General features: G+C 43.1%; 1 protein-coding gene across 4 annotated transcripts in view; it reads right to left on the reverse strand.

Moving 5' to 3' along the window:
* Nucleotides 1-8,285: 8,285 nt before the first annotated feature.
* The window catches only part of LOC123512522 (metallo-beta-lactamase domain-containing protein 1-like), a 28,826-nt gene continuing 24,781 nt past the window's right edge, over nt 8,286-12,330 (reverse strand). For all 4 annotated transcript variants that reach the window (XM_045268952.1, XM_045268967.1, XM_045268960.1 and 1 more), the window contains 2 exons: nt 10,505-10,618; nt 8,286-8,644 (listed from right to left, as the gene is read on the reverse strand). In XM_045268952.1, the coding sequence (XP_045124887.1) occupies nt 8,439-8,644; nt 10,505-10,618 (320 nt within the window). In that variant the 3' untranslated portion in view covers nt 8,286-8,438. The remainder of the gene's footprint in view (nt 8,645-10,504; nt 10,619-12,330) is intronic.

Here is a 12,330-nt window from a genome sequence, read left to right on the forward strand (position 1 = left end):
GGCCCTGCTGCCTTCCCATTCTTCTGCCTTTTCACACATCTCTCTAACTCTTCCTTGCTGATTTTCTCATTCAGTTCATCTGCATTTTTCCTCTCCAGTGTCACACATCCTTCTCTCACACCAAGCACTTCACCTACACCACCCACCTCTTCCCAGAACTGTCTAATTGCCTCCCTGATCTCATTCTTCTCTGTTATAACTTTCCCATTCACTTTCAGACTCTCCACACCAACATTTTTTGACATATTCTCACCTCTCATTAACTTGTACCATTCACGGCCACCTTCCATGCCTTTCTCTCTTAAAGATTCAATCACACTTCTTTCACACTTTACTCAGGCCTTCATTATCATTCGCCTTGTGGTTGCCTAACGTATTGTTACGGCGGCGCAGGTGGGGCTGGTAGTTATTTGTTGGAGTGAGGTGGTATTGTTGAGAGACAGGATGTGGGCACCGGACGTGGATGACCGTGCAGGTAGATAAACCAACAATGATTGGCTCATGACTAGCCAATCAGTGCAGAGCTGCTGGAAGGAGGGGTATAAAAGCTGGCCGCAGCCTGCTTCCCCCTGCTGTCTCTCTTTCCCCGCTCTGCTCTAGGCCTGGTTGCTTGCTGGTGGCCGGTTCCCGGCACTCGGCGTCTACCCAGTTCTCCTGATCTTGGAGGACAGTCTGGTCCTCCGGTGCTCTTGTTCCCACAAGCTTGGATGGGTTAGTCTTGTCCTCCATCTCTGCGCTTGTCCTATATATTGCCTTACACTGCCTGTTATGTACTGTGTTATACCCAAGTAAACGTAAGAAGCTGTGCTAAGTGTTTCCTGTCTCCTGCCTGCCTGGGTCCCCTGCCTGTGAGTTGTGTACCTCACTTCCCTTGCTAGTCACGGACCCTCGTTAACATTATCCCTGTGCCGCCTCGTCCTGAATGCTGTCCTGGTCTGCTGCTGAGAGTACATAAGTGATTTACGGTTGCGACTTTGGAAGCTGTAAGTAAGGACCTTGGGTGCCCTGCCTTGCCCTGTGGTTGCTGGGTGTGGTGTCCCTGCTGTGTGGGTAGCCTTTGTAACAATGGTGTCAGGAGTGGGGTAAAGTTTGGCTAGCAAGGTTGCCGGGTACGCATGAACAATGGCAGACTCAGACGTGAAAGGTGGTGAGATGCCGGAAGGCAGTGAGCCAGATTAGAAAAGTCTGGAAAACTTGATTGCTAGGTGGGCACAGGAAATAAATTTGCAAATGGACAAAATGACACAAGAAACAATTGTGCGAATGGACAAAATAACGAGTGAAATTATGAAACAGGCAAGGAGTGAAATGAAACAAGAATTAAGTGCACCGATGGTGCAACAGGACATGACAGAAGAAATCAAGGAAGAACTGGTGGCAGTGAAACAACAGTGCGAGGGATGCACTGGAGTCGTCGAGAGCGAGGTGGACAGCTGCCCATTTCCTGAGGTGGTGGACACTGGTGCGGCGAAGACCATCGTCGGGGAAGAAGTTGTGGCAGTGCAAGACCTCCCTGTGTCAGACTGGCAGCCGTGTGGCATGACTGGCCACTGTATGACGCCATGAGGCCCCGTAATGTCTATGATCATGGTGGGTGGTATTGAGGGGAAGCTACCAGCATTCGTGGCCGACATGGAGGAACCCTGTCTGGTGGGGCTGGACTCCCTGGTTCAGAGTGCAGCATTAGTGGACTCCAGAAGGATGCAGATGCAGGTATGTGAGGAAAATAATATTACCGCTGATCCTGGAGGACGCTGCTGAACAGGTCAAGAGCCCCGTGATGAGTCCAGATGTTGAGGATGAGAGGCTGGAGCTGCACTGCCAAGTTGTGAGGAAAGGTGAGGTTGCAGACGCCACTGTGAGAGCCCGTGAACGCCAGGCAGTTATGAGTAGCTGCAGTGGTGAGGTTGCAGACGCCACCGGGACAGCACGTGGACGGCAGGCAGCAGCAAGCTATGATGGTTGTGAGATGGATGGAGACGTGGGTGAAGCAAGCCCCGCGCTATCTCCACGTGTGGTGGACTTAGAGGTATGTAGTTCCACCAAACAGACTCCTGGGCAGGTGGTGAAGTTGGAGAAGCAGCTGATGGAGCACGAGGACGTCTTCAGCCGAGATGCACAAGGCTTTGGCTGCACATCGCTGGTTTAGCCCTCCAACACGGCAGACAGTCCTCCGATGAAGTAGCTACATAGCAGTGTCCCATTGGCCAAGAGAGAAGAGATGAGACTGCCTCTGGACCTGGCCACTGGACGAACGAACACCTGAGGAAGAACTACCACAAACAGCGTATGAGTTGGTAGTGATGCTGCAACAGCGGATGGAGGATATGCGGCGACAGGTGGCAAACAATCGTTACCTCAGGGGGAAAGCCATGACCTGCCGGTACCAGATGCGCGCCGGTGCGCCCAGTATGCAGTGTGGGACCGCGGCTGGCGGTACAAGCCCCGTAAGAAACGAGGCACCACTCTGAAGAGGCTGGAGAATTACTGGGAATGTGGGAAGGCCATACACTACTCTGCAATGACTCGCAGCCGCCACCTACAAGCTGGACGTTGCCACAAGCAAGCGGCGGCGCATCGTCCACGTTGATCGCCGGTGGGCTGTTGTGGAGGAAGGATACTTGTGGGGCCAGCAGGGACCACCCTCGTAGCTGGACAAGTGAGGTGAGAAGCGACAGCGAGGTGGTGGGTGACGGCGGTATAAAAACTACGTTGCTGAATGTGTGGTGACAGTGACAATAAATAGTCAGGACGACTATTTTTCGTGGGGGGAGGGAAGTGTTACGGCGGCACAGGTGGGGCTGGTAGTTATTTGTTGGAGTGAGGTGGTATTGTTGAGAGACAGGAAGTGGGCACTGGATGTGGATGGCCGTGCAGGTGGATAAACCAACAGTGATTGGCTCATGACGATCGAGCCAATCAGTGCAGAGTGGCCGGAAGGAGGGGTATAAAAGCTGGCCGCAGCCTGCTTCGCCCTGCTGTCACTCTCTCCCCGCTATGCTCTAGGCCTGGTTGCTTGCTGGTGGCCGGTTCCCCACTCTCAGCGTCTACCCAGTTCTCCTGATCCTGGAGGACAGTCTGGTCCTCCGGTGCTCTTGTTCCCGCAAGCTTGGATGGGTTAGTCTTGTCCTCCGTCTCCGCGCTTGTCCTGCATATTGCCTTACACTGCCTGTTATATACTGTGTTATATCCAAGTAAATGTAAGAAGCTCTGCCAAGTGTTTTCTGTCTCCTACCTGCCTGAATCCCCTGCCTGTTAGTTGTATACCTCGCTTCCCTCGCTAGTCACGGACCCTCGTCAACATTATCCCTGTGCTGCCCCGTCCTGAATGCTGTCCTGGTCTGCCGCTGAGAGTAAGTGATTTACGGTTGCAGCTTTGGAAGCTGAAAGTAAGGACCTTGGATGCCCTGCCTTGCCCTGTGGTTGCTGGGTGTGGTGTTCCTGCTGTGTAAACGACCCTTGTAACAGCATGATCTTGATCTTGATGTTACAAGTGACTCGGGACTGCTCATGAGTCAGGCCTTTGAAATGGCCATTCCTGTAAGGAAAAAGAGAAAAACGGCAAACAGAAAACAATCACCAAAATTCACCTTACTGATTCACACATCTAGCACGCCACATTCTCTCCAGGAATTCCTTCACAGCTTCAATCGTCCTGTCATTTGTGTTTCCACACAGTCCCAGCAGCAGCACCATCCATTCCCTTCCTGTCATCTTCACTCTGATATTCTCAAATTCCCTCAGCACCATTTGCATCACTTCATTTCTGTCTCTGGCATACTTCACACACTCCAGCACCACATGTTCCACCGTCTCATCCTCTCCCATGTCACACATCTTATACACCTCGCTGCGGGACTCAGACCACCTGTAACTCCTTGCATTCACATCCATACACTGATCCCTCGCTCAGAAGAGGTCACCACCCAGGCTTTCCTTGTAACACTTTTCATACATTGGGACCTCTTTCTCTCTGTACCACTCCAAAGTACTCTTTTGTTCCATCTTATTCTTCCATTCACTCAATCCCACATGTTTCACTACTTTGTCAATCTCACTCTTCCACTTTCTTACATCCCATTCTCTGCCTTCCTTATTTCTAACAACCATGTTCCAGTCACTCTCAACATACCTTCCCTCAATCCGCTGAAAAGCCCAACTAGTTTCCAAGCTACTCTTTACTGCTATCTTGACACACTTCTTCCCTACCTGCTACTCCTACCATTCCATAGAAACACCTTTAATTCTCACTAGTCTTGCATCGTCTATTCGCTCTAATCTAGCCTTGTACCTCAACGTTGCCTTTACATGTCTCTCTCTAAAAGTACTCCAGCCCATGTCTCCCCTCAGAGCTTCTATCGCTGCACACCTTGGTGCATTCAGTGCCATTCTTGCTACTTTATTCTGTCCTATTTCTAACTTTTCTATTTCATTTTCATTCCACACAATCACATCCATACCATACATAATGCTTGGAACAGCTACGCTCTTCCAAACTTTTCGCAGCACATCATATTTACTTGCTCTCATCCTTGTTGCTCTTCCTAGTCCACCTACCCACTGGTTTACCATGCTTATCCTTTTATTCTTTGCCTTCACACAGCCATTTGAGCTCATCCACATCCCAAAAACTTGTATTCATCAGTCTGTTGCATCTCATTCTCACCCAGTCTCCACACTGACTCTCTTTCATCCTCTGACCTATTCACAATCATCACCTTGCTCTTCTTACTGCTAAAACTTACCAAAAAGTCTCTCCCATACCCATCTACAGCATTCAACAAGCTTTGAAACTCATCTGCATACAAGAGCACACATATCTTATGATTCCCCAAATTTACTCCTACATTCATTCTTCACTTTCTGGCAGCCAGTTCCTCTGTGTATAAGCTAAAGAGGGTTGGTGACAGTATGCAACCCTGCCTAACTCCTCTCTCATTCTTCACCCAGTCTGTCACTACATCTCCTAGTCTGTATTATTTCCCCCTTGTATCCACATACATACTTTGCACTATGTTAACTGTCTTTGCACTCAACCCAATTCTTCTAGGATTCTAGCAAGCATTTCTCTATTTACGCTATCATAAAGCGGTCCAACAAAAGGTGCTTATGTCAAATTAACGGGTCACAAACACATCATAGTGTCAAGACGAAAGCACAGCCAAACTACGTTATATTACATTTTCTGAATACCAAAACTTTTCGCTTTCCAGCCAAATAAAGAAAACACAGGTTCCTTGTCTTATAAAGATTTTTGTTTTCTATTTTGATACCATTAAAAGTTTTGAATTTGAAAATACAAATTGGTAGACTAAACTTTATAGAATATTATATGAAAATTGATTTACTTTGCTAATAACAAATCAGATATCAGAATAATGCCAACTCCAGTAATGGAGTAATCTTAACCCTTACACTGAGTTGTTTTTTTTGGCACGTTTGGTGAGTGACCCTACCACCCACAGCCTCACTCCCACACTGCACCTCCTCCCACACCCAGAGTCCAAAATAAAGCCTAGAAACACTTGCAAAACAAGAGAAAAATCACAAAATACATTCAAAGGGGCCCACTGTGGTACAGTGGAACCATGCGTGCTTTGGGGTCTCCAAGCACACAGGTTCGAATCCTGTCCACGGTCCGAGTGTAGGTTGGGCTTCCTCACTCAGGGCAACGGTTTCCTAGCGGGTGGGCTTTGAGATAGGAGATACCCCAAAAAGTAGCCCCTTTAGCCCATAAATTCCCGTGAAAAGCCCACATGGCATATAAAATAAATAAGTAAATAAAAAAAGTTTCTGTTGTAGCAGGAGGCGGCGGGGTCGAGTGGGGCGGGGCTGGGCTGCAGGGAGCTGGGTGATGGTTTGTGGGGACTGGTGAGGCACTGGTAGTGGTGGTGGTGGTGTGGTGTGTTTTGTGGTAGTGGTGATGGTGGTGGTAGTGGCGACATGGACATGCGTATGGCAGCGGTTTGTATGGTGATGGTGTGTGGTGTGGCAATGGTGATAGTGTGCTGTGGTGTGGTGTGGTGACTGCTACCAGCTGAACTGACAATGTGTGTGTGTGTAATTCACCTTGGTCGTCTGCTGGTCATCCAGCCAGTCTTCCCCATTATGGAGTGAGCTCAGAGCTCATAGACCAATCTTCGGGTAGGACTGAGACTACAACACACTCCACACACCGGGAAAGCGAGGCCACAACCCCTCGAGTTACATCCCATACCTATTTACTGCTAGGTGAACAGGGGCCATACATTAAGAGGCTTGCCCATTTGCCTCCCGCGCCGGGACTCGAACCCGGCCCTCTCAATTGTGAGTCGAGCGTGCTAACCACTACACTACGCGGTGTGTGTGTGTGTGTTATTCACCAGGGTTGTCTGCTGGTCAGTGGTCATGCAGCCAACCTTTCCCTTACAGAAGGAGCTCAGCAGAGCTCATACTGACCAATCTTCGGGTTGGACTGAGACTACATCACATCCCACACACACCGGCCAATTTAGGATGGAAAAAAAAAAAAAAAAAAAAAAAAAAGGGCTAGTTTTTTTTACCTTAAGTGATGTGAAAGAAAAGTTAGAATGATATCAGAAATAATTTCACAAATTTATATATGCAAAAACAGAGGGAGAGGAAGACTGACAGATAGGGTAAGAAGGTGGAGCACAGCTGGTTGAAATCTTAAAGCAGCAGAAATTTTTTTCTGATCATGGCTGAGTCTACAAACAAAGGTTGCATCAAGCACCTGTGTCTACTGTCAAGGGCAGTTGTAGAGGACTATGTAAAAGATAGCATTTTAGCTTCAATTTTTGTTTAGGATGGAAGTGATGGTACACTGCACAAAAACATTGTCAGTGTTTTTGAGAACTTAATATCTACAAGGAAAACATGATTAGCTTAAATGCAGATAGTGCTAATGTAATACTTAGACCTCATCACTTCCTATCGACCTTTCTTGGAGAAGAAATTCCACATTTGTTCACAATGAAATGCCTCAAATGCTTCCTTCAAACTGCCACGAGAAATAGAAGATTTGGCCTAGAATGTTTATGTTAACAACTGAAACAATTCCAAGCTTTTGCTAGTGTAAAACCTGAGAAAATTCTTCATTCCAATCAGACCTACTGGCTCTCACTGCAGATGGTCATATAGAGCTTTTGATTTCTATAATCCAGTGACTTATAAAAACTTGTCATGTGACCAAATACTGGCTACCCTTGATGAACCAACAACTAAACTGCTTTTACAGTTTAACTTCATTTTGCTAGTAATCAATACTGTATATTCAATCAACAAATGAAATCTGAATCCTCACAAATACACACACTTTACAAGTCAGTGACAGGATCGTACGACACAATTCTTGAGTACTATTTACAGGATGAAAATCAGCAGAAAACCCAGAATCTGAATAACTTCAGAGACACAAATGTCAAATACTTTGGTGCAAAAAAAGCTGAGACGAGCTTATGTCAGCGTCACACATTACAGCTGCTTCTTCCTCAAACCTATTTCCTAAAAGCTCAATGGTGTCAGGTGAGCGAGCATCTCTCGCATCATGTAATACCTAATCATGAAATTACAAACACACCTGGCAATTATTAATTTGATATTGCAATTGGGCATTTCAAGAGAACTCATATTGGATTATTGAAATCTTTTTAATTAAGGAGAAAACCTCATCATCTGTTGCAATTAAAAGTGGCTTGGTTTCCAATGAATGGTTGCCTTCTAATTATGGTAGTATTCTTTCATTTATGTTTATAACATTATCATACCTCTCTATATTTGTAACATTACTATGTACTTTCATTTATATCTGTAACACTTATTATACATCTGTACCATTGCAATATGCCTCACATGACTACATTGTCTTGTGGGAGATCTCTGTGTGGTCTTCACATTCTCCTCTCTGCTGCTAGCAGCCTGTTTTGCAACCTGTCACACTCACTGTCACTCTAAGCTACCTTTTAAGCCTACAGTACAAATATATAGAGTATTTTGAAAGTTTTCCCTTCTGCAACTCAACTACAACATACCATCTAATTTTTTATTGTAGTTGAGTTTATTGACAGCATCAGTTTTGTATTTTGATACTTTTACAAAGAACTTCTTGCACACACACACACACAAAAAAAAAAAAAAAAAAAAAAGGAAATTCAAAGTTATTCACAGCTAATTTCAAGGCCAGTGGCACAATACAGTGGTGTCTAGTGACAAAATTTGGAAAATTTCATATTCTTTTTTCATTCCAAACCAAGACATGTAATACATTTTGTACAAAAAAGCATCTCCTCAAACACGTAATTCATTTATGATTTTACAAATGAATTCAAAATGTGCACATAATACTTCATTAACACACTGATACATACCAGATCAACCAGTAACCTCTCATGATCAGATAACCTAGCCAGCAAAACACAAAAAAATGACCAACTTCTATATCACTTTTGTGTAAGCTGGTCTCTCCTGGCTACATCTTTCATGTCCTCAGTCACTTTAAACATTGGGCCATGGCCAGGCACAATATGGTCAGCCAGGAGGATCACTTCATTTCTGTACTTTTGCTGTTTATCTGGATTTTCACTTCCAGCTATGTACCGCCACAGGGATGGGTCAGAAATATCCTCTTCACGCTCAAAGAGGTCACCTGTGCAGAAAATAAAAAATTCATTTGAGAGGCTCTGTTATTTTGAATAGCATGTTGACAAATGAAATGGTACAGTGTTGTTATCAATCTTAATTTAAACACCAGTTGTAAAGGATGCTAAACAATGATACCTATATGCATCATAAGTTATTGAAAGGGTTCTGTGCCTAAAAGTAAGAAAATTCCATGAGGTGGGACAGCTGAATACATTCGTAGTCTTGCATCACGTTTCTACCTATACAGATTTATTGTCCAGATATAGTCATTGTCCAGATATATAGTAATTAAGGTTTATATAATTATTATCTATATATGTTTCCAATGCATTATACTTCAATTTTGAATACAAAATAATGCATACAAATTTTCATGACAACATAACATACAGAAAGATCCTCCATTGAGGTGAAAATATATAGAAATTCTAGTGGAGAAAAATTAACATCATCCACCAAAAATATCCCCTCAATCACTGAGTAGTCAGCAGTGACAGAGAAGCAGAATGGCATTCCAGAATGGCATTCCATGATGATTATGTTCAAGTAGCACTGAAAATCCTCATGTATCTATCTCCCCGTTATATATAAATGAATGTGAGCCGACGAATTTGTTGGTGTGGACAGTTAAGGAATAAGTAAAAAAATCGAGGTTCCACTATATATCTCTTATACAAATGAAAGCTGAGGTAGACTGCCTCTTGGTTGGTATCAGCTGTATAAACCAGAGGTTCCCAACCTGTGGTATGCATACCACTAGTGATATGCGAAGGCCTTCCAGGTAGTACATAGGCACTTTCAGGATCATATGGGATATTTAGTTAATTTTTCTATTTTTATGTAGGAGAGAAGGTCAGCCAAAGGCAACACAATGTTAAAAAAAAAAAAAAAAAAGCCCACTTGAGTGCTGGTTCTCAAAAGATAAGAAGGGTTAGCCAAAATTAGGGAGCAAATGTCTTGATACCTCCCTCTTTAAAGAAGTTAAGTTGTATGAAGACGGAAATATACAGAAGCAGGTAGGGAGTTTAGAGTTTACCAGTGAAAGGTATGAATAATTGAGAGTACTGGTTAACTCTTGTGTTACAGAGTTGGACAGAATAGGGATGAGAGGAAGAAGAAAGCCTTGTGCAGCGAGGCCACAGGAGGGCGGGAGGCATGCAATTAACAAGATCAGTAGAACAGTTATAAAAGATAGCAAGAGATGCAACATTTTGGCAGTGAGAAAGAGGCTGAAGACAGTCAATCAAAGAGTAAAAAATGCCTACTGGTGCACTTGGGATATGACATAAAAAAATAAACAGAAAAAACAATAAATTTGTGAAAGTGTCCAACATATTAAATATCAAGCATATCTGGACCTGAAAACCTGGTTTACTGTATGTATTTACAGAGCAATGAATGAGGATTGAAAAATTTTTCACCACACAACAATGTGTACATCATCATACATGAATGAATGTGAGAGGAGACATTTTTTTCAGCATGTTTGTTATCATCTATAGCTACTGCCAAGTTATTTTAGAAGTGTTGATTTTTAAAGCGTAACTCTGTGACAGTGAAACCCACAAGTGTTGAGGTCCAACTATATCTTACTGCCCTCTGTTGACTGTGTTTTACAGCAAGACTAAGAGTACTTAGTGTGATGGGAGAATGGAGACCAGTGATGTTCTGCTTATTTTGAATCATGCATGTATTTTCTTTATCAGTTCAAAATTCTTGTTCGATATTGACTATGAATAATTTTAGTTGAAATTCATCAAATCATAAATTCATTAAATCCAAAATCAAATACATTACTAACTGGATAATTCCATTCCTACATTACCATGGTGAAGAGGAGAAACACTATTCACAAGATGCTTACCTGCTACTACTACAGTGCCTTGATGTGCAGTCTTCACCACCACTGATACATCTTCAGTAGTGTGGCCTGGGGTGGGGATGACTTGCAGTGAGTCATCAATCTTGTATGGCTCCCCTGGATGGACACAGTCAACAGACTCATGAATACATGCAGATTTATAAAATAACTATCAACTGCAATAGCTAATTGTACTCATGAACACACACACACACACACACACACACACACACACACACACACACACACACACACACACAGAGCACTGTTACAATGAAAAATGATGTGAAGAAAACTAGACAATATAAACAAGAAAACAGCACCCATAAGGGCAAATGTGCAAACTATGAAACTATGGGGATTTGAGCAAAAGCTGGACACTAATGTGGAAACAGTAAAGGGGATAAGTGAAACAAAACTGGAGGAATGGAAGAAGGACTGGAAAAAAAGAACAAAATGAAGAAAAAGTTAACTTTGCTGAAGTAGTTAAGCAACAAATAAAAGAGAAAACGAAAGACAGTCATACAAGAGATCAAAGAAAATGAAGAATTAGTGAGAGACAGTGGACAAAAAGGAGTGCATGGTTGTATACAGACTGGAAAAAAAAATCTGAAATTTGTGAGGGTGAAGGAGGAAAAAGAGATGGTTAAGGAAATTATGTCAATGGTTCAAGATGAAGAACAGAGTCTTAAGAAAGAAACAGAGGAAATATACAGACTTGGTAAATATAGTGAGGGAACCAAAAGACCACTGAAAGTTAAAATGAGATTGCAAGTGGGGTAGAAGAAATACTAGCAAGGACTGGAAAACTGGCCGGTAAGACAGAACATAAAAATAGTATTTGGATAAAGAGAGACATGAATCAGGTAGAAAGGGAAAAAGAGGGAAAAGTGAGAAATGAAAATAAAGAAAAAAATCAGAGAAGGACAGAGAATAAGAAGAAATTATACTGAAGAATGCTTAACATGAAGCTGAGATATATTCAGGAAGGGGAAGGAGTGCATTAAGAGTCATGCATACAAACACAGATGGATTTATATCAGGATGCTTGGAAATGAGAGATTATACATATTGGGAAAAGGACCAGATGTGGTATGTATACCTGAAACAAAGTTAAGTGAAGACGTCCAAGTGAATTTTAAAGAGCAGGGATATAATGTTTGGATGAAGAACAGAAGGGAAAAGCAAGAGGAGGAGTATTGCTAATGACCTGAGAGGATATATACGTGGAGGAGGTACAGTACGGGGATGGACTGGTAGAGGTTCTAAGCATAACAAATAGAACCAGTGGGAGGGAAAAAGGAGCATTATAGTTGCATGTGTGCCACCAAGGACTAATACATGGAGGCTTGATGTACATAAAGAAATGCAAAGAGAAGTGCTAAATAACCTGGACAATATGTTAAGGAAGGACAGAAGAGTGCTACTTGTGAGAGATTTAAACTGCAAATATGTAAATTAAATAGGGAAGAAATGGATACAAACAGTCATACTGGACACTGGAGGGAGGAAGTGTTACAAATAGCAAAGGTAAACACACTGGACCAATGGGTGAAGGACTATACAAGATATAGAGGGAAAGAAGAACCATCATTGCTGGATTTAGTTTTCACACACACACAAAAAAAAGGAGCCTTGTCCAAACATGAAATATCATAGCCCCATAGGATAAAGTGATCATGTGGTCCTAGAAATTGATTTAGAGGATCGGGAAATTTTAAAATGCAATGAGGGATACAAACAAAAAAAGATGAAATCATGCCAAGTCAAATTTTGGAGGATTAAGAAGCTACTTTGGCAGTATTGAGTGGAAGGAAATTATGCAAGGC

This window comes from Portunus trituberculatus, chromosome 4, assembly GCF_017591435.1.
Source record: "Portunus trituberculatus isolate SZX2019 chromosome 4, ASM1759143v1, whole genome shotgun sequence".
Classification (NCBI taxonomy): Eukaryota; Metazoa; Arthropoda; class Malacostraca; order Decapoda; family Portunidae; genus Portunus; species Portunus trituberculatus.